Source organism: Homalodisca vitripennis, chromosome 2 (assembly GCF_021130785.1).
Source record: "Homalodisca vitripennis isolate AUS2020 chromosome 2, UT_GWSS_2.1, whole genome shotgun sequence".
Taxonomy (NCBI): Eukaryota; Metazoa; Arthropoda; class Insecta; order Hemiptera; family Cicadellidae; genus Homalodisca; species Homalodisca vitripennis.
In genome coordinates, this window is record NC_060208.1 from 127,661,912 (window position 1) to 127,689,263 (window position 27,352).

General features: G+C 35.8%; 2 protein-coding genes across 4 annotated transcripts in view; one reads left to right on the top strand and one right to left on the bottom strand.

Moving 5' to 3' along the window:
* The window catches only part of LOC124354709 (muskelin), a 92,228-nt gene extending 90,003 nt beyond the window's left edge, over window positions 1-2,225 (bottom strand). The window contains exon 1 of one of the 2 annotated variants that reach the window (XM_046805364.1): window positions 2,011-2,225. In XM_046805364.1, the coding sequence (XP_046661320.1) occupies window positions 2,011-2,111 (101 nt within the window). In that variant the 5' untranslated portion in view covers window positions 2,112-2,225. The remainder of the gene's footprint in view (window positions 1-2,010) is intronic. The other variant, XM_046805365.1, reaches the window with a different exon arrangement.
* A 12,147-nt stretch (window positions 2,226-14,372) lies between these two features.
* Window positions 14,373-27,352, top strand: part of LOC124354710 (serine/threonine-protein kinase greatwall) — a 76,635-nt gene continuing 63,655 nt past the window's right edge. The window contains exons 1-2 of one of the 2 annotated variants that reach the window (XM_046805366.1): window positions 14,373-14,746; window positions 25,670-25,725. In XM_046805366.1, the coding sequence (XP_046661322.1) occupies window positions 14,600-14,746; window positions 25,670-25,725 (203 nt within the window). In that variant the 5' untranslated portion in view covers window positions 14,373-14,599. Of the gene's footprint in view, window positions 14,747-14,789; window positions 15,216-25,669; window positions 25,726-27,352 lie in introns of those variants that run through there. The other variant, XM_046805367.1, reaches the window with a different exon arrangement.

Below are 27,352 nucleotides of genomic sequence, written 5' to 3' on the forward strand. Positions count from 1 at the left end.
CGAATTTGACGTTACCAACGTATTCTGCTCACCCTCCTGAACAAAAAATATTATAGTACTAGGGGGTGCAAATGACAAATAACATGATTTTAGGGGGTATATTGATAAGTGGTTAAGTTCCTAATGTTTTAATGTTCAGTTTGTGTGCTGTGTCTGGATAATCTGTTTACTTGAATATTATCTGCGGCCGGGACTGATAGCAGCCTGATAACGTACCTGTTATCTGAGTTCTCCGGGGCATGGGTCAGTTCTACACAAGATATCGTGTTCAGTAGGTCGGATTGAGTGAGCGCGTTTACAATGATGAATCAACCATCCACTAGTTCAACCAACCCTAGTGAATTGTGTGTGTCGGAGTGTTTCGTAGGGCACGTAAAGAGTTTACGTTTTAACCGAAACGAAATTATCTCTTTTTTATTTGAACATGGAATTTTTTTAAAATGAGTGTGTGTTCGTCGTGCGGTCGAGTGGTGTTTTTAAACCGGGAGACTTTGTCGTTTCGTTGTGATAGACCACTTTTTTGTTGCTGCTGTTTAGCTATATCCGCCAACACACTAATGGTAAGTGTTCTCTGTTAATATCCATCTATATATTTGAGTTTTTCATGATTTATGTAGTTTTTTAACTTTACATAATTGCCTTTGCATTACATTTCAATTTATATTTTTGATCAGCCCCTCTAGAATTTTTATATTTTACTGATAGGTACTATCTCGAGGGATGTTTTTCTTTTATTGACATCAGCGCGGGGCAGCACCTCTGCCGAAGCCCGCGCTGATGGCCAGAGGCACTCGTAATTAATTTTTTTCTCGAAATTAAGAAAAACCTTATTAATTTTGATCAAAATTCTGCTCATTTCTGTATTATTTTTCATTTACGTTTGCAAAGATGGCGGCGCAACCGATGATGTCATCACGAGGTTCAATCATTGGCCACAAAAGGTCACGTGACGCTAGACGTGGATGTAGAACATGGAGATATTACTGAAGTTATTTCATTTTTCATTTTCTAGAACTTCGTTATTTCTCATTTCCACCCCATCAAACCTTATACTTTTTTGTTCTATATGACGATTCCAATAAGTTTATAACACAAAACTCGTATTTTTCCGCCAAGGCCGTTAATATGATAACTACCCAATAATCGAAGTAAGAACAGTAAATCGGTACTATAGTTAATGCTCTTCCAGAATATATCAAATAAAAATCATTTATATGACCTTAATTGCCTAAAATTTCAATAACTGTGCATGTCTACTTTGGCGACAAATATTCGTCCTTGCCAAATCGGACGGGCCTTTGGTATGAAAATTCGTTTCATACCAGCTGGAGGGTTAAACTTTGTATTGCTTTGTTCTAACGTGAAACTCGTATTTTGCCAATCAGGCCATTAAGTTCAAACCATTTATTTTTCAACATAGTAAAAATTAACTAAATTTTACACTGTTCTGTCTGTTAGATTTTATAAATTCACTTAGCCACGATAGTTTTTTTTTTATTCATCACTAACCCTAGAAGTGTCTATCAGAAATCCTAAATGTGCAATGACTTTTGAAGGTTTTTTGTAAAATCTCTGTAGGCTACATTTCGTTTAAAAAACATCTTATCTATCTGTGGTACATGTACCTGTAGTGTTATATCAGATTTCTTGTTAAGAATCAGAGAATAATGCTAGATAATTTTGCAGTAAAAATAGAAATTGTTACCCCATATAGGCTATTAATTGTGTTTATAATTTGACATGTGAAAAATAGCATGACAAAAATTATCCTCATAATATAGAACAAGTTGTTTTAAAAGTCCATGTTTCAAGTAGGTCTAGTACTTGTAAACAATATATATATATATATATTTAAACTAAATTTTTAGGAGATTAACATGAATATTGTATTTACACAACGTCCTTATAAACGAAAATATCGAGTACCTACAACATTTAGGTTAAGAAGGGTTATACCATGTTAAAAAGTGGAATTTTATAGTTAGTATAATAATGATACAATGTACTCACTGAGCAGTAAAATTCGGCGAAACACTAGAATATTTATGCACACTGTAATCCAACTTGTTCATATTAGAACTGTTTGTATAATCGTGATCTTCAGTAGCCATGGTGTGCTGTTCAATTCACTATTCCTTTCTTTTCCTTCTTCTCAACTTTGTTTATAAAACCTATCCCGGTGATCCAGTTGTTAGAAGTTCCCAGTGTAAACGTGAACCAAACAGTGAGATGGAACGGAACTGAACACCTGATGTACCCGAAAGGGGCCAAAGTCAAATGCTGGTAAATGTTCAAATGCTATTGGCTGTTATGGTCTGTTTATGTTTCCATGAGATAGTCTCTAAAAGGCAACGTGCAATAAACTATAGTTTTAGGATTTTTTGTGATTGATAGGCTACTGAGATACAATATTTTATATTTTAAGAAATATTTTGTGGCGATTATATTGAATTATTTCAACCATATTAAGGGTTAAATATTACAATTTTTATTTTAAAAATAGTTGAGTAGCAACTCAAAGAGTCAAGAATTACTGTAATTAGTATTTCTTTATATGAGTTTTCACTACCTATTTTAAATTTAATCATACACATAAAGACATCACTAAAGCTCCAATTTTGATGAAAATAAATTATTTGCAAAAGATTCTTTTTAGATAAATACTATAGTATTGAAATAACAACTAATCAAGATAACATAAAGGATAAAAAAGGCATAAAATACAAAAGGAATGGTCCTAACATATTTAATTGCATTTATCCGCAACATATGGTCTTTATTTTTTAAGTAAACGACAGAGCCATTTTTAAAAACATTAGGAACAATAACAATAAAGAACTAATTATATCAATTCAATACAACAGCATTAGTGGAGCATCGAATACTGGCAAAGCGAAATTAGATAAATCTTGACAACTCCTAGTGGGAAGAACTCTTGGACATTATACGTAAAATAAATAAGAAAAATCATACGTTATTATAGTATTAGATGAAGATAAAACAATATTACGGATCACACAAAGATGAACAATAACAATGTGTTATGTAAAACCATTGGACAAACTATTAACAGGAAAAATGGTACAATAACAGTAGCAAGTGATATTAATAAGTAATTACAGATAATGATATAAATAAATAATGCAAAATAAACGACGTGTTTGGAAATGCTTGTGCATGTGTGTGAGTCTATTTATAATAATAATAGCATAGATCAAACTGCCCTCAGAGCCAAACTCTCAACAGACCAGCGTCTCACATTATCACATGAAAAACTATACAATAAGAGACAAAGTATTTCCAAAGTGGAGGTAACTGTTGCGTACCACTCTCCCAGAGAGTATGTACTCATTAAGGGCAAAGAAGAGTAGTACAAATTCATAATTGAGCATGTTTATGTATCTCTCTCCATATTGTTAGTAAAACACCAAGACACAACGCGTGAAGCTCATCTGAAGGAAGGTAACATAATGATCCGAGGATAACTCTTCAACCAACATCGGGTTATCTCATGTGAAATTTTATCGTGTCTAGAAGGTTAATGATAAGTAAATTGAAGATATGCAAGCCATAAGGACTATGGAATCGTAGGAATGAGGAAACCATAATGAACAGTCTGAGAAAAAGTGTTCGGCGCTGTTGAACCGTTCTTGTTAGGTAGTACGCTTTTGGTTATATGATGATTTACCCAATTAAGAGAATCTAGGGTCCCTTTAGCCCTTAATATCATTGACAGCACGTCGAACGCCTTAGCGAAATTAATATACGTGATGTCCAGCTAGCAAGCCCTCGAAAAGGCTGCCAACTCTCTTTTCTGCAGCAACAATACAATATAACTCGATGAATCTGTTGTTAAAGCCATACTACCGCAGAAAGATTTCGTTCCAGTCAGTAGTAAATTCTCAAAACAATTATGAAGAGTTAGACAGATAATTATATTCTTAATAAAACATTACTCGTCAGATTTATGCAGAAGAAAATCAAGATATAAGATCCAAAATGTAAGTAAGGCGTTTTAAAATTGCTGTACAAGCATAAAGTACGTAGCTGCATTAATTGATCAAATCCGTCTTTCAGATTAAATATTTGCTTTATAATATCCTTCTTTACCTTCCTGTTGAGGTGGAAGACAAGTTTTCTGTGATGGCAACAATGCAGTAATTATCACAAAATATATAAATCAGTTACTGTGTACTTGCTCATTTAATAGTGCTTGTTTTATAATGCTGTTGTATTGTCCTGATTAATTTTATGTTGTTTGTAGTTTGCAATTATTGACAAACAACACATACTCTTTGTTATCAACTTTTAACGTGCTTGAAGATAAAAACTTGTAATATACTTTCTTTAAGTAAGTTAGTAGGTTTAAGTGGATTGTTTGAATTTATTGACTTCTTCTCTATATACTCAGACCAGTGTTTTTTATCAGATTATTGACATCATCCTATATAAATTCAATTTTGCTTAATGTAACATAATATTTTTCAAAATATCATTGCCACATTGATGCTTGCTTAAAATGACATAAAGTAATCACAAATTGTTTCACCTTTTCCTCCTGCTTTGCTCGAATAATGACGTGATTTACCTGCATTCTGTTTACAGTCTGGAATATTACCAATAATGTCTCAAAGTTGCCACTATTCACCAAGGTAAATGTTTGCACTCCATTCACTTCAATTGATATTTTAGATATGGCGAGTAAAGGAGGGGAAGCTGCACAAGTATGCGATTTATGGGATGTATAAGTTAAGGAAAGTTTTGAAGGCATGGGCTTTAAGAAACGAAGATATTTTTCTCAGATCTACAGAGTTTAATAAAATGCCTTTTATGCCACATACGTTGTAGGTAGTTTCAAAAACAGGACATTCCACAGGACAGCCACTTTTGTTGAAGCTAACATCGCTAACAGAATCCGAATTTAAACCATTTGCATTGCCGTATGTACAAAATTCATTACAGAATATGAACTTCTAGGATTCAAATTGAGTTTGTGTCGATTCTAGACCTATGGGTTTCTTAAACATCTCTTCCAAATACAGAGTTTTGAGTTCCTAAAGTCTTTATCTGATACTGGGAGAAATAACTATCCTAATGAATGCATCACGAATGTAATCATTCTTATTCTGTCCAGAGATAAATTGCGTAAAATGGTATGAACTACTTAATTCCTTAATTAATTGTCTCACTTGGTTTTCTTACAAGTAATTAATATATGCCGGGAGAAAAACGTAATTTTCGGACAAACATGAATGCTTTTCAAAATAGTAACTGGTTTATTGGGTGTTATAACCTCTTATATATATGGTTTTTGTAAGCATATACAGTATATATATGTGTGTGTGTGTGTGTGTGTGTGTGTGTGTGTGTGTGTGTGTGTGTGTGTGTGTGTGTGTGTGTGTGCGCGCGCGCTCGCGCGCGAACTAATTTGATTTACTATAAAACGTAATTTCACTCTTTCGGATATTTATTCTGTAAAACACCCCTCTCCAAAGTACGTGAATGTTTGGAACTAATGTACCCACTGTTCTTCAGCTCTGTCGTCATCAGGGTTTACATGAAAACAATTTGAATTTAAGAGATTACCCATGTAAAACGTGTGTAATAAATGTTCAAAACAATAAACAGTAATACAAAGCTATCGGTAGATTATGTTTATTTATCTCAACGGTGATCACCAATTTTTTACAGATACATACATAAATGATGACAACTGTGTACAAAAACTTGCCTAGTTAATATAAATTTGTGGCAGCAACAGAGTATCAAAATACAATAGAAATACAGTGCTTACAATACCATAAATATATACTTTGCAACAGAATAGAAAATTATACAGAAATAAAAATAAATAACACCTACATCGCAATAAATATATAAATTTGCAACAGTATTAACATTTGATAAGATAAAAACCAAAAACTGTACCAACAAAAGTAATGTCCTTAGTACAATGCAATGAACATTAATTTATCTAGCAACAGGCTTAAGATGCTGAAAAATAACAATACTTAAGTAACATTAATGATAACAGCAATGCAATGAGCACAACGCGAATAGAATATATAATTGATAACAGGATTAAATCAATATTTACTTTCAAGAATGACAATATCAACAAAGCTTCTCTCTCTCTCTCTCTCTCTCTCTCTCTCTCTCTCTCTCTCTCTCTCTCCTCTCTCTCTCTCTCTCTCCCCTCTCTCTCTCTCATCTCAGTCGGGTCATGTTTTCGCTGAGTAACGAGCGTAACTCACAGTAAGAACTGAAGTAGAGGTTGGCGTATGTCACCTCGACTCTGGGTGGTAGCTAGGGAGGAGTCCCTAAAAACCATCTACATGCCCAATCCCAAGGTTATGACAGAACTGTGCTGAAGGGATGCATGGTGACGGGCTTGAGGCATCACGAGCAGTAGATGCCCTGGTATACCTGCCGTTCTCCCTTGTATGTAGGCTTGTCAGCGCAAGAGGCTCTGCGTTGATTGACGTATAGGACCTCAATACTCGTGGGAATAGGATGGGAGACAACAAACAAAACAACAAACAAACTGAATTTTTGGACACGAATATAACTGGTATAAGGATTGAAAGAAAAGACGAGGGTGATGGAGTGGTATCGGAAGGGGAAAGGAAGAGGATGGAGGCGGAGAAGGAGTTCTTAGAAAGGCATTTCAAGGAAAGAAAACTGAGCAGAACTGTCAGGAGAGACGCGGACTCGGCAGCCAGTAGTCAGATGAGGTCAGGGACAGAAACAGACACTACTAAAAAGATGACTAGGTGGAGCCCAAATGATGGGGGGGGGAATAAAGCGAAAAGTAGGAAAGTTGAGGAAACAGAATATGAAGACCCTGAAGGAAGTGATGATGATGATGATGAACTGCATCTTGGGCTGGACCCCCTGGAAAACCTTGGAAAGACATTAAGGAAGATGCGAAATTGGTTTAAGCTGTCACAGATTGTAAAGATGGTAAAGACAAACTATGCCAGCAAGTTTGATGAGTACATGGATGAAGTCCAGGAGCATATAGTATTGACTAAAGAGTATTGGAAGAAAGAGCAATCGTAGGTGCTAGGGTGGAGGAAGAAGGTGGTAGGATGGTGCAGATCCTGAGGACAGCAGTCAGGGAAGAATTAAGAGTGGGGCAAAAAGGGAACGAAGTAAGAAATCATGCTACCTTTGCACAGGCCCTGGGAAGAAAGGAAGTGCCTAAGATCACGGAGGTGAAGGGCCCAGTGCTGCCAGTACCAAAATTGGTCGTAGTAAAGCAGGAAAATAAGGAAAGCGAGGAGATAAAAAGGAAGTTGAAGGAGCTTGTGAAGCCTTCAGAAATAGGGCTTAAGGTTAGAAGACTGAGAATGATCCGAAACGGAGTCATAATAGAGTCAGAATCTGAGGAAGGGGTGGAAAACCTCCTGAAAAGTGATGCGCTGAGAAGTGCGGGTATGACAGTAGAAAAGCCGACAAAGAAAAATCCCATGATAATGGTGTACGATATTAATCCGGCATTAAGTAATGAGGCGGTTAAGGCAGAGATCTATAAGCGGAATATGCAAGGAAGTGAGATTGAGGAAGAGGACTTCAACACAGAATTCACGGTGAAGCACAAATTGCGACCTCGTGTCGTCGCGACCGGAAGAGGGCACCTTCCAGAGGAATAATAACCGTGGATCCGCCACTAGATTCCCTCTATCCAAAGCCTAACCAGTTTTGATGACTAAAGAGATTAACTAATAATTTGGATATAGTTCCGAAAGGTTCCCTAACAATTATACCAAGTCCCAGGCCACGTACACTCACTTCTACCGTCCACTTCACCCGATCGCTGCACAACGACTCCGTGCACAACCTCCGGTCTCAGCCTGATAACCTAGCAGGAACCATCCTACCAGAACATGTCCAGAAGAATTCCGGATGGTAGGAGGCTCCTATTGTTTGAGCTAAGGGCTAGAGGTCGGCGCAGCTGGCTATCGCGTTGGCGGCTACAGAAGGATTACGCGCGCCAAATTCAAATCTGTAGCGGCACTCGCCGCAAAATACCAGGAAAAAGCTGAAAGGAGAAACGAAGTAAAGAGGAACCATATGGTAGCCGAATGTTCTGTGAGGGTGAGGAACTGGGTGAGGAGGAAGGGTAGGGAATACATTGAGTGGGAAAGCTGCAGGATTAAAGATTATGTGGATTTAGCACGGTGCTACAAGTGTCAAAGGTTTGGGCATGTGGCAAAGTTTTGCACAAATGACAAGCCAAGTTGTTCGCACTGCGCGAAGGAGCATGTCTTCAAAGACTGTAATAATACAAAAAAGGAGGGGGCCAGGTGTGCAAATTGCAGCAGAGAAGGCAGGCTAGATGCGAGACACCCTGCAAGCTGGAGAGGATGCCCAGCGTATGAGAAAGCAGTAAAGAGGTACAATGAACAGATCGACTATGGAATATAAACTGGGACAGATAAATGTGGGAAGAGGAAGAATGACTATGGAGGAAATGGTGAGAGTTAGCAGGCAGGAGGGTCTTGAGGTGTTGCTCGTACAGGAGCCTTATGTGAAAGATGGACAGATTAGTGGATGCGGAGGGACGTTGTTTTTGAAAGGAGAGCAGGAGTTGAGGTAGCTATTGGAAGACTCGATCGATGCCATGCTAGTCGCCCGAGAATCTGATAATACTTGCGTGAGTGTGATGCTGGAAAGAGGAGGGAAGTCACTGAAGGTTGTCAGCTTATACTGTCGGCCGTCAGAGGGAATTGACGGTCATTTGAGAAAAATAGTGGAGATCATCCGGAAGAGCAGGAGAAAAGGAGTCATCATCGGTGGGGACCTAAACGCAAAATCCAGGTTGTGGTGGAGTGACAGGACGGATAGTAGAGGGGAGAAAGTAGAGGAAATGGTGGAAGCCTGTGAGTTAGAGATAGGAAACCGGTGGAGCCGTTGGACAACCTTCGAGAACACCCAAGGAGGATCTTCAAACATCGATGTTACTCTAGGAACGAGGGACGTAACGAGGAAAATTGTCAATTGGGAAGTTGTAGAAGAGTCACTGAGCGACCACGGACTTATAAAGTTTGAATTGAAGGAAAGGGAGGTAGGAAGAACTTGCAGAAATGAGATGACTGAAGGATCGTGGAACCTAAGAGACGTTGACTGGGTGAGATTTGATTGAGTTCTGGTTGAGGAGGTTGAGGGGCTGCAGTGGGAAGGAAAAGAAGCAGAAATATGTGCTCAGGAGCTTCAAGATGTGATCAAAAGGGTGATGGAAAGGGCGGTGCCCAAGTCGAGGAAAGGCCAAAAGAAGGTACATTGGTGGACAGAAACAATAAGTGAGATGATGCTAAGGATGAGAAGATATGGTAAAAGATGGAGAAGGACACGGACTCAGGAAGACAGAAGAGCTTATGTCACAGCGAGGACAGCTTATGTATGGGAAATCAGGAACGAAAAAAGGAATGCGTGGCAGAAGCTTCTGGATGAAAACTGTGAAAAGGACCCTTGGGGGAAGGCCTACAGGGTCATTATGGATAGATCAAAGAAGGAAACAACATTGGTCAGTATGAAGAAGGAGGATGGAAGTTTCACGACGACGATAGAGGAGACGCTGAGAGTAATACTGCAAGGTTTGTTGCCAGATGACAATCAGGACGATGATACTAATGATCAAAGAACTGTAAGAGCACAAATGGAACTAGTTAGCGGGGGGTTGGAGGAACCAGAATTTTCAGAAGAGGAGTTGGATGCGGCAGTAAAGCAAATGAAGAACGGAAAGGCTCCTGGACACGATGGTGTGAAGGTAGAGGTAGTAAAGAGGATGTACGGAAGGATAAAAGGGCATCTGCTCATCCTATACAATAGGATGTTGGCAGAAAGAAGATTCCCATCAGTGTGGAGAAAAAGGAGTTGTAAAAATATTCTTGAAAAATAAGGACAAGAATCCCAGTGAGGTGAAATCGTACAGACCAGTGACACTGCTTTCTGTCTTGGGAAAGTTAGGCGAAAAGTTGATTGTAACAAGAATGAAAGATGGCTCAGCGAAGAAGAGTTATTAAGTGATAGGCAGTTCGGATTTAGAGAGGGAAGAGGAGCAGTGGATACGTTGATGAAAGTGAAGAGGGATGTGGAGGAGACCGTGGAGAAATACGTGCTGGCCGTCTCCCTGGACATAGCGGGTGCATTCGACTCGGCATGGTGGCCAGAACCTTTAAGGGTACTAAGGATGTGGAATTCTTCGAGGAGCTTGTATTGCCTAATTAGAGATTACTTCCAAGGTAGAGATGTGTTACTCAGGGTGGGAAATGGAGAGGCAGGGAAGAGGATGACTCGAGGGTGCCCACAGGGATCAGTTGTTGGACCACTCCTGTGGAATGTGATGTTCGACAGCCTACTGAGATTGGATCTAGGGGAAGGAGTAACAATCACTGCATACGCTGACGACGCACTGCTGATAGTCAGAGGACAGAGTACACAACAGTTGGCTGATAGTGATAGAGGTAGTAGGGCCGTAGAAAAGGTAATAGAATGGGGACAACAAAGGAAGCTGAAGTTTTCAAAAGCAAAGACAGTGACAGTGATGTTGAAAGGAAACTTGGTAAGACCACCTAGGCTGTTAGTGGAAGGAGAATATATACGTTGCAAAAAGGAAATGAAGTACTTAGGAGTGGTAGTAGGACAGAGAATGAGTTTTGAGAAAAATGTGGAGGAGGTGAGCGAGAAAATGAAAGGGATCTACGCCAAACTGGCAGGACAGGCAAGAGCCAATAGGGGTATGGCAGGGAGGCACCTTATGATGCTATACAAAGGTTGCGAGGAGCCGGCGATGTTGTACGGATGTAAGTTCTGGGGGGGAAATGCCCGAAAGATTGCACTGAAGAGGAAATTGCTGAGCATGCAAAGAAGAGTTCTACTAAAGGTAGCAAAGGCATACAACACGTTCTCGCATGACGCAATCAGAGTGCTGGCAGGAGTGACACCGATTGACCTGCAAATAGTAGAGAAGGTGAAGAGGTGGGAGGATAAGGAAGAAGGAACGGACGCCGCTGAGAGCAATGCAGCGAGACTGGAAAGGACTCTGGAAGAATGGCAGAGGCGCTGGCAGGATACCGACAAAAGGCAGGGAGGCCTTTGAATACATGCCGGACATCAGAAGGAGACTGCAGCAGAAGTGGGAGATGGACCATTACCTGACACAGTTCGTCACTGGTCACGGAAATATTTCAAGGCGAACCTCAAGAGATTTAACTTGGTGCAGGAGGAGAGGTGTGAGTGCGGAGAGCTGGAGACCGCAAACCATGTGCTCATGGAGTGTGAACTGTTTGAGGAGGAAAGCAGTGACCTCAGGCAGGTGATGACATCGAAGCATCAACAATGGAGAAGAGCCAACTTTGACTTCAATGAAGAGACTATTAAAGAGCTCAGAACTACAACAAGAAGGATTGGAATGAAAAGAGAGGGAAACAGAGTTTAAAAGCTTGGAAGAGAGAAATTAGTATCCCGATATTCTCATCGCACAGAGGCGGTGAGATGAGAGGAGACGTGCTGTTAGGCTAGACACAAGCAAGTGTGTCGAGAAGAGGATTAAGTGGCCGAAGCCCGAAGAGAAGAAGGAAAAGGAGAAGGCAAGAGGCCTGGCAAATAAGTCACAGACTTGTGTCAGGGGTGGAGGTGGGAACGAGGGGCTTCGGCTCCAGCACGTCTCTCTCTCTCTCTCCTCTCTAGACGATAGTCCAACAACTCAGTCAACTCCGAACAGTCAGTGTCACCATTTACTATCCTGGATAAGAAGATAGGATCATCAGTCCGTCTTCTTTCTTGTAGAGACACAAAATTAAACTATAAGCACTTATTATTAATATTTAACATTCAAAATTCACTCATATATTGTTGTCCTTCAACAGGCACGCATGGTACTGGATCCTATTTTAAAATACGCTGGAAAGTATCAATATAAATAAATTGCATTTATATAACATTAATTTGTTTAATTTAGACTATAATCGTGTGCATGTTGTAATATATTAGTTAAAAAATCAATAAATATAGCAAGATAATAAGTTTGTTTTCACAAAATGCTTTAATTTATACGAAAAAACGTAAACTCTGTGAAAATACCCATGTGTATGAAATTTTTAAAGTTTTGGATGAATAACTATATGGTAGCTAACATTTTATTATATTTTTAAACAATGTATGAATATATTTATTCCATCCCAATTATAACCTACCTTACACAACATCAAAATCTTATGCGAAATTTGAATATCAAAATATAGACTATATAAATCAAAACACTTGTTTTATAATATTGTATGATTTTTTTGATTGGATATTGGTTAAAAATTGTATTTTTTTCAATACGGAAATTATGTAAATGATTTCAAAAGCAACCAAACACATGAAATTAAAACCAATATTATTATATATAGACAATGATGAAAACACAACCTTAAATGGAATAAAGGGGTACACTGGACCCCAAGAAAAAAGTTCTTTATTGCTCAGCTGACAGCAGCTGTCAACTAAGGCGGCGGCCAGTGGTGGCGTTTGAGGCCTAGTGATGTCAAATAAAATTAGAAGGGTACCACAACTTTCTGTGAAAAACATAAACTGAAAAATACGAAAAAGAAATTTATGCGAGGTCTTGAGTAATTAAACGTAAACAACAAGTCAAGGAACAGATAATAATAAATGTAGACTAATACAATGAACATATGAATAATACTGTGCTGAATACTATATCAAACTAGATATTATCCGTGGTTTTGCACGCAATTAAAAAATCAAAATTCTTGTTTGGCTTAGTAAATACAAGATGTAAAATTATGGAGTCCTATGAAATTTTTCAAACATAAGTATGCATACAGCAGGTATACATTATGTAAATGTTCATGGTTAAGAGTATCAGAGTTTAACACGACTCTTTCACCATGTTTTGCCCCTGCAAGGTCATTTTCAGGTTCAAATTAGTTATATTTCCAACCTTACAGTTGAGTCTACCAAATTACAAATACACAGATCTCGGAAACCTACTTCGTTCAAAAAGTGTTTTACTCCTAGCCTTTGCCATATACTTCTCGCCTAAAATATTTCTAGTACCATAGTAGAGTTTGCCTGGTGACCCAACGAGGAAAAATATACATGTAGGACCGATAACCTTACTGCTGATAAAAGGTGCATAATTTCGGCCGTTTAAACTTACATTGTCATAGTTTTGTATGCCTTCTTGATCCGATCAAAAAACTATTTACGTACTAGTTCTCGGAAATTCACTTCGGTCCAAATGCGTCTAATGTAAAAATAAATTAATGAATACAAATAATTATATGTTTTAGACTGCACTCTATAACAATTCTCAGGAACTTTATTGAAATACAATTATTTCTAAAATTTATTGTTGGCCGATATTAAAGATCTGTGACTTCATTACTATTAACAGACAGATAATTACTACTATATAAATACTTAATTCTTATGTAAATAAAATGTAAAATAATCATATAATACAGTGCTATTTAAACTAGTAACACAGACTGACAAGACGTTAGCAAAAAAGTGAGTTTCCAATCTTGGAACAAACAAACTGTTGTGTAAATGGTTAATGTCCAAGATGAACAAACAAGCCAAAATAAAAGACTGGCTGGCTTACTAATTACTAATAAATTAACCCCATTATAATAAATTATAAAAACCTATTTTGATACCTATTTTATAAATAACTAATTATCAACATCATAAATGAATTATCAAGACCATTAAAACACATGTTTTTAACAATTAGTTCATATTTCTAAAAACTTTCTAAAGTACACAAATACTTGATCATACAATACTGATTTGAAAACCTCAAGGAAAGTATAATATCAACAGGTATGAGACATTGACATCCCGTACATATTTTATACTGCATTCTGGAATTATACCCTCTTTTATCCTGTTATTACAAAACTATATCAATAGCTGACGTGCTACATGAAGGAACAAATGAAATATATATTTAACGCATTACTGCTGCTTAATGTTATGTATGCTGAAAAGTTTAAATCATAAATTTATTTCACTTCCTCAACACTGACATATTTAGAAATAATAACAGATGCTAGTTTAGGTCAGCTAAAAAGTGACATATAATTTTGTAGAATCGAGTAGACTGAATTATATACAACTTTTGTTAATCTTTGCAAAAACAATTATGAAGCTCAAATACTGAAAATCACAAGGGCTGCCAAACCTATATTATTATTATTATTTACACAAAAAGAGCTTTTACCTTTTTATTACTCTATAGACAACACTTGAAGACAAAATATTCAAAACAAGAAACACGCTGGTTGGTTGAAAATTGTAGATTCAAATTAACACACATGACACAACATTCTTCGAATTCAGGGAGTTGGTTAAGCATTTTATTTTATTTTGAGATAATACTAGTTTTTGAATTTGAATTAATTGAACCATATCAGTCATGTGATACAGTAAAATAATGTAAATCATTACAATATTTCTTGTTCTTTATAATAAGTTAACATGTTTTTACGGGAAAACTAAAACGATATATGCGTTGCAAACTATTAAAAAAATAGTCCATTTCGCCAACGTGTTTAGTAATGTATATTATATATTTCAAATGGCAGCAAAACATAAACACAGAAGAAAATGTAATGGGTTGAACATTATAGAATCCAAAAGTGATGGTGAATTATTGTATGATGAATTAAATTGTGACAGGTCTCTAGATTCATCCATAGCATGTGAACAAAGTACATTTTTCATAGTAAGTCTGTAATTTTTAATACCTATGGCATAGAATTGTACCGAAGCGCCATTTCAGTGTTTGCTGAGTGAGCAGTCGTTAATTGACGACAGCTGCAACTTCAGCTTGACTCAGATATGTTTGTATGGTCAGTGGCTCAATAGTTTGAATTTGAACTTTTGAGAAGTTTATGATCGCATTTCATTTTTATCACATTTCTGTTTATGTGTAAAATATTTTGTTGTGTTTATTTTATTAGCCATATAAACAAATTAAGGTTACAAAAATGTTTAAATAGTTGTGAAAAATTAGTTCTTTTTCGATAAATAGTATTTTTTATTTGTTTTATCAAAATAATTTCATTAAATAAGGTAGCAGTCAGCAACAAACGGTTAGAAATATGTTGTGTGAGAAGAAGGACACACAGTCTGGGAGTTCACAGATTATTCTGAAAACGATTGTCAGTCAAACTCTTGATGCTAGTGTGAAGGTATGTTTTAGGCCCTAATACAAAAGTAGTTAAAAAGTTGAGATATAGTGTTTAATTTTATTGCATGAATAACCTATTTGGAAAATTACTTATTTTGTTCAAACTAAATTATAAACATCGCAAGATTTATAAGTTTTAAAATGATTGTTGTAATTTACCCTTCCACAGTCTAAATAAGTGTTACCATGTAGAAGTCCTTTTTTTGCTATTAATCACTTAAAATGATAGCCCTACTATATTTTTATAATTTATAAAAGGTAAGGGTAGGGTACAATAAGCGGACCTGGTTTTTTATATCGAAGAATGTAATCATCGATACCTAATTATTAGCATCTCAAATCCTAGACTATCAATCGACATAAAAGTATCTATAGTCCTCAATAACAATCATAATGTTTTAAATTAAAATATGAATTTAATATTTCAGTGATCAAATTATTATAACCAAAATTAGGAAAACTGAAGGTGACCATATTTGCTCTTCTCACAGTTACAGGTGTTTCTTTCCCACAAATTTCACATAATGGGTTTTTCAGTCCAACATGTTGAAGCCACGAAAAACATGTCTTATCATCTTTCAAAGCAATGTCGTGTAGTTTTCTAAAATTGACTGCCATTCTTTATAATCAAATGTTACCGTACCTGTATAAACTTTAAATATTACATTACAAGTACTATTGTAAATAGTTAACAGCTGTTGATATAGATTTTTTAAGTTAATTGTTCATAATAATTAATCAGTATCGATTGATTACATCGATGGTTATGATTAAGTGATCTCGTTTGTCAATTTCGATATAAAAAAAACCGGGCCGCTTATCGTACCCTATCCAAAAGGTAAAAATCATTAAACTTTTGAGTGCCAGTATCTGAAAATTAGGTTTTACTGAGATCTGCCAGAGTTACATATGGCTTAACGTTTTTCATATAGGCTAGGCTACTTAGATAGGCAGGTAGGGTACGATAAGCGGACCCGGTTTTTTATATTGAAATTGACAAACGATATTACTTAATCAGGGCCACTGATTGTAGTTATATAAGTGAAGATAGGAACTCCGTTTCAGCTAAATCCCCTTATTTTGTGTTAAACTAATTCAATAAAATTATTTTGAATCCCCAAAAAGAGTAGAGTACGATAAGCGGATCCGGTTTTTTTATATTGAAATTGGCAAACGATATTACCTAATCATAACCATCGCTATAACCAATCGATACTGGTTAATTATTTTGAACTATATCAATAGCTGTAAACACTTTCAAATAATACACGCAGGCGTATTATTATTAATTATATACGATTATGTGTATATATAACAATAATAATTATTATTATACATACATTTAATAATATATAATTACTTGTGTGTAATTAAACAATTCAATAATTATGACATTTAAGCAATATGAATTGTGACTCATAATTATTTATGAGTTTTCCTGTTTGATCGCTTTCGTTTATATTATTTATGCCATTTCTTATTTATTTATAAGTTTTTCTATATACTCATATTTTAATTTAAAATGTATGATTGTTATTTAGGGCTATAGACACTTTTGTATCAATTTATAGTCTAGGATTCAAGATGCGAATATTAGGTATCGATGATTATATTATATACGATATAAAAAAACCGGGTCCGCTTATCGTACCAGCTACCCCCCAAAAAATCTGCAAGGTATATTTTTAGGGGGTAGGAGGTTGGCTTGGCAATTTTTAAATGTAAAAGTGGGGAATGTGGTATTGGATTATATATAATGTGGTGTGTGTGTGTGTGTGTGTGTGTGTGCGCGCGTGTGTGCGTGTGTGTGTGTGTCAAGTTCAAGTTCAAGTTCAAAAACATTTTTATTCAAAAAAAATTTTCATATAATACAAATAAACAATATTCTCCCAATGCGCAACATGCGCGTGCGGGAGTGCAGTTGGTTTTTTTTTTTTAGTTTTTCTTACATTTTAAATGCTAACATCAAGCTCAATACTACAACACCACATACTATGATTGTTTACCACTATGAGGCACAAGCGGTACAGGCTAAGCAGTCTATATCCTTTATATAATTACTTGTTTCATACAACTATAACAAATATAGATAAATATAAAATATACTGAATATAACAAAATATACTAAATATAACAAATATACAAAATATAACAAAACATACAAAGCATAACAAATATAAATATTATACAAAATATAACAAAGACACAAGCATAACAAGAAAAAAATAAATAGACAAGCACGTGTCACAAAAACAATTTGGATTCAAGATAACAATTTAATCAATACTTTAGGTTTATTCAACTGGCATACTTTTCAAATATTCAAGTGCTTTCATCTTTACCTTGGGTTTTTTTTTCAAACATAATTTCTAAATAGTGCAGCAGGAAGTTATTATATATTCTGGGACCCAAATAGCAAAACTGGTGTCTACTTGATTCTTTAGTTAAGAAAGGAACTCTTAAAACTATCTGTTGACTTAGCTCTAGTGACTCTATTACTTTCTCTAAGGTCAAATTGGTAAATAAAATTTAGTAATATAAACAAGATTACTGAATACTTATGAAGTTGCTCAAATGTTAATATATTCTTTTCTTTAAAAAGGTAGCTCATTTCTGTCCATGTGTTTTACATTGTATATATGTTACTCACAGCATGCCTTTGATTCATAATAACTGATTTTAAACAAGAATTGTAGGCTCCGCCATAATGAATAATTCCATAACCTCATTAGATTTTCAAAGCAAGAAAGATAAAAACATTCATTAAATTGGTCACTTCTTACAAAACCTTTAAGGTGATTTACCTTTCTTAATTTCAGTGATAAAAAATTAATGTGATTGTCCCATTTAAGGAGTTTATCTATATACATGCCTAGATATTTTCAGTGCCGCATTTCCCTATAGGCCCACTAGGCCCTGGCCTAGGGCGCAAAATTTTAGGGGGCGCATAAATTTTAAAGTACACAAAAGAAAAAAGTTGCGGCGAAAAAAAAGGATATATATATATATATATTACTATTGCAATTTATCTTTCATCAAAATTACGTAATTAAGAAATTTACTGGATTTTCTACGTCAATGTAATCAGAGTCCTCTGGGGGGGGCGCTCTTTGGTCTGTAGGCCTAGGGGCGCCGAATTTGTAGAAATGCGGCCCTGGATAATTTTACATAGTCAACTACCTCAATATTACTGCAAGCACAGTTATAAATACCACTGGTGCTTATGACACATCAAATTAAATTCCCGTTGTAAATGCTCATTAGTGAGTTGATAATCATAAAAAAAACTATACACTTAGACTTAGTAGAATTTATCAAAAGTCGGTTTGTTGACAGCCATTGAGAGACCTTATCTAGATCTTTTTTAATCTTAAGTTGTAGTGATTGCTTATTGTAGGCAGAGCACACTAGTGCAGTGTCATCAGCATAAGCAAACACAGTTGGAATACACATCTAATTCTAACAAGTCATTGATGTACACAAGGAACATAAAAGAAGTCCCAGGACTCCGCCTTGAGCTGTGCCAAAGTACAATTCCAATGGATCACTAATAACATTATTAATATTAAACAACTTGTTTTCTTCCTATACAAAAAGATTTTAACCATGAAAGAGCCAAATCCACCATAAACCAAATTTCCCCAAATTTATTCAACAACACAATTAATATCTAATTACATCTAATGCTATTTGAAAGTCTAGATAAACAGCCACTGTATATTTATATTTATCTGATGCATTTACACATAATAGAACTCACATGTTTCTCACTGCTAGGTCTATCCCTCTACCAGGAATAAATCCATACTGATTACCAGAAAAGAGTGATCTTTGAGTAAAGAAATCAAGCGTATTTTATTTTTAATTATTGTCTCAAATATCTTTGCTATTACACTAATAACGGAAATTGGGCGGTAAGAAGATACTTCCGATTTATCACCACCAGACTTAAAAATAGGGACTACAATGGCCAATTTGAACTCATCAGGTAACTCATCGCCTTTTCTAAAGATTTTTTGAACATACTACACAAAAGAGGAGCAAATACATCAAGATTTTTTGTAACAGTAACGTATATTAATACCATCCACACCCCGTACTACGTTTGTCTTTTATTGACATGACTGGAATTGACCACGTCCAAGTAAGTAGTACAATTAAAACTAATTCATTTTCATTAATTGCAGTTTTCCATAAACATGTCATAACCAAATGCTTTATGTTTTAATTCAGGGACATAACAGATGTATAATAAATTATTAAACTCACTAGCAATTAAATATTCATTACCACTAACATCAACTAAATTACCATTAATTCTTATAGTGACAGAGAACTCTCCTTTTGTTTTTAACAATGCCTTTAATAACATTCCAGTATTTCCTGGAGTCACCTTTACAATATTGTACAATCAATGAAGAATAATAAATCCAATTTTGCTCTCCTAATTTGCCCAGTTACATACCTTGAAAGATTATTATACTCTTTTCTTAATGCTAAATTTAATCTATTTTTACAGTATTCCTTATATAAGCAATTTTTCCTATTGATTATTTGTACCAAGTTATCTGTGACCCATACATTCCTCTTTCTACATTTACTATTTAATTTCTTATTAAACGTACAAGAAGACACATAACATTTATTATAAATTTTGTAAAAATTTGATACACATAAATCTACATCATCTACATTGTAAACATCATTCCAACTAGCTAGTTTGCAACTGCCTTCTTAACATTTTGGTAGTGCTACCAATATTTGCAGTATTTTGGTCGTTCAGTAACATTGAATAACTTAGATATAGATATATTCAGAGCATAATGATCAGTAATGTTAAGCTCAACAACGTTACAGTCAACATTTAATGGTATTGAATTTCTTAAAAGGACATGATCTATACAGGTTTCGCTGTTATTAACCACTCTAGTTGGAATGTTAATTAAACTTTTTAAATCAAAAGCTGAAATTAAATTAAGATAGTTTTTTTGTTGAATTTATTATCTTTCAATAAACATACATTCATATCCCCCGTGATAATTGTAGGATTACTTGTTTTACTTAAAATGTTTTCAAAATCGGCCTGAAACTGATTAAAAGTGAATTTACACTGCCTGTATACTCCGAACACAGTTTAACTGAAGATTGTTATTGTTGTGCAAGACACTGACCACGACAACTAATTACCCTCAGCTGTGGGCAGTATGAATCAGCTGATAATGAGTATCGCATTGTTGACTCAACATACACACAGACACCACCTGCCTGCCCATCCATCTTGGTTTGTAGCGACATGTCATATCCGGGCAATTGATATTTATCCTCCTCTCCACTCTTAATCCAGACTAGTCCGTTAATATAATTAAATAATATGTTTCTTTTAAATTTTGTAGGTAATTGCATAGTTCATCATAATGTTTTTTCTTAAACTACGAATATTCTAAAACAAAAATTCCAAAATTAACAAGTTCATTACATATACAGAATTACTTTGCATTAAAATTTGAGTAATATTATAGTTTTGGCTACTCAGTCACACAACATCGTTTACGACGCTGTTTCCTTGGAATTTAAGTTCAGTAGCCCATTAACTTGATCCAGCGATGTAATACGAAATTGCTCTATCACCTTCATTTCTTTTTTAACGAATAATTTTATCCCTACTTGGTCCAGACATACTTCCAGCCATGTTCTCTTCAACTTCTTTGCGTTATAGAGCAGGTTCTTATTGAAGGTTTGGGGTTAAGATGTTCATTAATGTACACATTAGTTAATGGGACATTCCACTATCAAAGTCAGTTGATTTCACTTTCGATTGTTTTAGCTTTATTAATAAACAAGTCTCGGGGTCCGTCTGTTGGAGAACTGAACAACTATAGGCTTGGGGCCCCACCTCACGCTAGTGGGTAATATATGCATAGCTTGTATGTCACTTTGCAAGTTTACTTGTACTCCAACAATATCAGCCAGTTTCTTGTGCACAACATCACCCACCTTCTCATTGTTAGTCTCTGGTATTCCATCTATCTGAATATTTCTATTACGATTATACTGTTCCATGTCCTCCATTTGAGATTTAAGTGAGGAAATTTCTCTCTTTAGCTTTTCATTTTCCTTCATTAATATATCCTGTGACTCTTTTAAGCCTTTAACTTCGGAAGAATAAACTTTTACCTGTTTCCTCATACTCATCTAGCTTGGTTAGAGAAAAAAAACTCCATTGATTTTTAAATTCATTTAACTGCTGACCAAATTTATCCCCATACTCTGCAAATTGCGATTTAATTGTTTCCCTCCATTTTAATTAAAATACTCTGCATGTAGTTTGTCTAGTGGTAATTTAATTACTCACAGCTACATCCTTGGCACCATTTCCTTTACCTGCAGTAGTACACTTGCTACACTTTCCAATTTTCACACCTCTGTTGACCCATTCGATTCCAGGTAGGACTCGAGTATATCGGCACATTCAAAATGTAATAAAACTTTCACACACAGAACATTTAACATATTCATCGGTTTCAGGTAAGGGATCGTTGCAACGTGCACAATCACTCATATTGAGAATAGAGATAAAAAAAAAGGAGCACAATCTGATCACGTCCGCACCGCTCGGTCACTAGTCACCAACTGTGTGTGTGTGAGTGTGTGTGTGTGTGTGTGTGTGCGCGTGCGTGCGTGCGTGCGTACGTGCGTATGTTGTGTGTGTGATGTATATAATCTTAAAATTCGTTTACATTGGTACAGATGACTTAAGCTAATGAATTAGTATTGGTCAATTATATCAATGGATGTAGTACAGCCTCTCAAAATAAAAAAAAAAATTAATTTAATAATATTAAACCTACTGCTGGTTGCATATTGTATATGAACGTCATTTTAGTTCATTGCCAGTTTTTAAAAATCACTTTTCTTCTTAATTTTTGCAAACGATTAGTTTTTTGCAGACAGCTTTGAAAATACAGAAAGTGTGTTTACCTCCTCTTTATTACAAGAAGAAAATGGCTGCTTGTTGTTTACATGCAGCACTTGAATTGTTGGAAGTTTCTTGTTATTGTAACTTACGTCATTTATTGGAGGTTTTTTTTTATTTTTTGAAAGTTCTTTGTGAGTAATATACATTACCCTAAACATAGAAAAGTTAGTTCTTCCACAATAGCAATGCCAAAAACATGTAGTTTTCAAAACAAAGGTAATAATTGAGATTATGCTATTATTTTTTATCATATTTGTAATTGTAACAAAAAATATTAAAATTGATAATGGAGGTTATACATTTCTAGAGTACCAAAAGCCATTGGAACTAATTTTCAGCGACAGATTGTTAATTAACCATACAACAAATATTTGCAACTCCTTATTTTTCTGATCTTGCCAGACTGCCTTTAGTCTGCTATCCTGATGATTCTCTCCAAGGGCTGTTTCCTCCAGCCTGGTTATGGGGTGGTTTCTTCTTATCTAGGCCACTTTGTCTTTCTATCTGGAAGCAGAGGATTTATACTTCCTTCCTTTGCTCTTCAAATGAAGCTTCTCAATTAGTTCCAAGTGTTCAATAGGATCTTGTTGAGGTGGCTGGTAATTAACATTCAGATCCATTTTTGTTTTGTTTTTTCCCTTGGGGCGGCCTACTGCCATGCACTTAAGCCTCAAGGGCTTTTTGCGCACCCCGGAACACACCATGAGGCCCACCAGTCTACAACTTCAGCAGTTCAACAAACCGCTGAAAACAACCTATCAAGTCCTCCTGGGAAAATTCACCACCCCTGTCCAAACTACCAAAGATGGCATACCGCTCTCTTGCTATTGCAGGGCAATCAAAGAGCAGGTGCTTAGCAGTCTCCTCCTGCTCATTACACCTTCCACAGAGCGGATCCTCCTGAAGGATGCCGACTCTGTGAAGATGCTTCCTCAGGTGACCATGCCCGTAATGAGACCAATGACCTTGGAAGACATTGATCTGTTTAATGAGAGAAGGTCCAAAGCCACCCTGGAGGAAGGGGACTGTAATACCATTCTACTCACTCTCAAACCCGGATGCAACCTCCACCTTCTCTCATGCTCCGCGCGAATCCATTTCGAGACAACCCTAGAGGATTCACACCTTGGAACACCGCAGAACGGTTGAGGGCCCGTCATAATTGTCGCTGAGCCCTGGTTGGCCAGGGCATCAGCTCTTTCGTTCCCAAGAATCCCCTCATGACCAGGAACCCAACAAATGGTTACATTGTTGATTCTGGCAAGGGAGGAAACAGCCTGATAGCAATCCCAAACCAGTTTGGATTTGATCACGCAAGAATCCAGCGCCATCAGCGCTGCCTGACTGTCCGTGAAAATATTAATCATCTTGCTTCTATATCGCAGACGAAGATTCTCACGTGCACATTCCATAATAGCTGCGACCTCTGCTTGAAAGACTGTCAGATACGGACCCATAGGGACCACCAGCTCCCTACATGGTCTCACTCCCAGAATTCTAGCGCCTGTCCCGCTTTTTGTTTTAGAGCTGTCTGTGAACCATTCGAGCTCCGCTGGTGGAATAGGTTTCCGTCCCTCTGACCAATCATCCCATGAGGGTAAAATAATCCTGAAGGGTTGGTCAAAGGAAAATTTTTGTGGCATCTGATCAGAGATCATGTGCAGAACATCCTCCTGTATCAGAGTGCTAATTCTGCAGTGCCCACCGCTACTGCTTGAGCTATTTAGCAGCTCATCTTCAATGTTAGTGGTTTGAAGCTGTTCAGCTTCCAGTGTTGCGCTTTGAGGATCAATTTCCTCTTTAAAAGGTTTTTGATTAGTTGGCATGTAATTGAACAAATCTGGGAACAATACGGTTCTCTGCATCAAGGTTACTTGAAATTTGAGTCTTTAGAGTCCGCATATTAAGAGACTAAGCTCCCCTTGGCCACACAGCCCTTAGCGTATGGCTGTTTCACCTTGGCACCTTGGGATTTGGGTTGACGGAAAAGGGAGATGTGACTAACTCTTGGTGTGGGTTGGAGTCGAGAGTTTGGGAAAGGTTACGTGAGTGCTAGGGCCGTGGACTTGGGACCAGTATATTTTTATGAAAAACTATTCAAGGTCCTCTTTAGGGGCAATAGAAACTAAATTCTTTTATTTTGTTATCAATTGCGTATGAGTTAGAGTGTAGAACTGGCTATTTATCTGTTGTAGAAAAACCTTTCAAGTCACAATTTGTGGCACATTGCCCATGAATTAATTGATATTAAAAATATAACACACTACACACACGTGCACACACACACATGCACACACACACACATGCACACACGTACAAGCTGATCAATGTGACTTTGTTTAAACCAAAATTACTTATCATATATATATATATATGACAAAACTGTCCGTGAATGTAGTTTTGCTCCAGTTCACCTTCCTCTTAGTATCAAGTTTGTGGCAGCATCAGGTTCCAGACGCTGCACTAAGAGGAAGATGAACCGGAACTAAACTCAACCATTCAAATTGAATCAACCTTTCCCACCATAGATAGGTTAAGACTGTTAGGTTTGAAGATTTTCATTGTTGACAATAGAATTTGTATATTTGTGTTTTCAGTTGACAGTGACCATAGGTCCTAGCCGACTGGGTGGAGCACATGGGAGACATCTTAGAATTGACACATTTGCCATGATGTCATATTAATTGCTTTATTTATTAATCTTTTAATACATCTTGTTGTCTGCCTTATAACTACTTTATGTTTTTAAATATGTGTATATATTGAGATTATAAATCCTTAAAAATACCCTTATATTTAATTAGTTTGCAGTGCAATAGGGAATCAATGTCGGTGAGAAGGAGACTGATCCTTTCCTATCTACTATTTTGATTTAAGGCTATTCATACGTACGTATTATAAATATAAGAACTTAAAGTCGACATTTACGAGTGCTCACATGATCATCTAAGCTTGAATTTAGGTACTATCTCAAGCAATTTTTTTTTTTTTCTTGCCAGAAGTGTAGGAAAGCTCCACTGAAATCCGCACTAATGGCCAGGGCCATTTCCAAACGGTACTTTCTTGACCTCAGGTTACGTGCCAGATCTTCCAACATGATCTGATGTCAGAAAAGACAATCTGGCGTGTGATTTGAAGGCAGGAAAGTTCCGATCGCTAATGCCCCTGGTCATCAGTGCGGGCATCGGTGGCCGGCGCCACTTCACATTTCTGGCAGAAAAAAGAGATCTATCAAGATAGTACCCAAATTCAAGCTCGGATCACGTGATGACATGAAAAAATTATCTTTAACTTTAGTAATATTAGTATCATATTTATGATAACTTAATCTAAACCTACTTGTATTGTGTAATAACAAGAAGTATTTAAGATTTGTATAATGTTCTTTTCAATTAAATTTGTTGTTAATTAAAGCTCTGATGAATCTCGTTCCAGTCTTGGACGGTTATGGTATTCTTATGGAACTTTATTTGTTTCAGGCTCCTGAAATCCAAGATTTTAATATTTTAAAACCTATAAGCAGAGGGGCATATGGGTAAGATGTGTAGGCTACATGATTTTGTGCTGCAATAAACATATAATTAATTAAAGTTATGAATAGGTTTAATACATATTACATGAAATTAACTTCCCCATGTCCAATCCACAACATGGTTAAAAATTCTTTTAGGTTTTTTAAATTCAAATAATTCACTGTTACAGTATTATTGCATTTTTTTTTGCATATTTACATACTTTCTATATATCCTAGATTGTGAAATAAAATATTTTAATGTTTAAGAAAAAAGATATTGCTCTTGTGTTTATAATGTAAGAAATGCCCATTTTAATAAAATGTTGATATTACATAAAATAATAATTACATATCCAATAATTGAAAATCTTATACTGTATTTGTAGAATCATGTAGTAGTTTATTAACACAAAATATTTGGGACTACAATACAAGCATGGGGTGGGTGTTTAAACCCACCATTTTCTTGTTCATAAAATGAGATTCAGAGGTGTCCATCTCATTTTTCTGACAGTATGATTTTATCAGCTCCTCAGGCATCATTTACACTTCTCAAATGTGATCAGTTGTGATTATATGAATGTCACTTCACTCTTTATTTAGTAAATGACAACACTTTAATATTTAAGTTCAGCTTCTGTCCAACCATAAATCCCCATTTTCAGAACTTACTCCTTCCCATAAATCTTCAGTTGGTTGTAGTGACTCAATTTAACATTGACAGGCATAAAATTGTACACACCCAAACATCAATAGTTCTCTCTCATGTTCTCTTTTTCTCATATTTGCTCTCTGACAGTATTTACTCCTATATCGATTATTAACAAACCTTTCTCAGTATTTATATTTTATCATTTAATATATATCATTTTTCACTATTCATAATAATATTTAAAATGTTTCGGGAACCCATAATTATTGGTAATTGTTTAACAAATGTATCAACCTTTTGATCTCAATATCTGAATTTTGCAGGTAATTGGTATCTTCAAAGATTTCCAACCAATTTTTTCAGATGTGATTAGTTCTTTTCTCTGTGTAAAATAGCAACATTAGATTTTTTCAGATACAATCGGTATGGTATCATATTTGCTTAAAATTATAATATCCAATTTTCAAACAAGTAAATCTTAACTTTTATCTACATTTTTTTTAATATATACTTCTTTTGCATAGATGAGCTGTCAGGGGGGAGGGGCACGTGCTCTCCCAACTTTGGGAAAGTTTTGTGCGAAAATAATTTTATGTCTATAATGATCATAAAAATGTAGAGTCATGAAGATACCTTACAAGAATCATATACAAATTTAAATTCTAGTATAAAGTTATTTAACAAAATTATTTAACTTTAAGTTTTAGATTGAAGCAAACTAGAATAAATGGAGAACATTTAAGATATAATAAATGTGCGTTGCAATAGTTGTGAAGGTCACATTAAGAAGAAAGAAATAACACAACAAATCCATGTCTTGTCTAATTATCTGCAGCATGCAGATGCTAGGGAAAGGAACTATGTCCATGAACAGTACTGTTAAATTACAGCAGTCTTTGTGAACTGGATAGTTTAATAGTAATGACAGTGAATGAAGGCGTTTATAAATTGTGTACATTTTAATTTTGTTTTGTGGTAGCTGAATGTGATCACCAC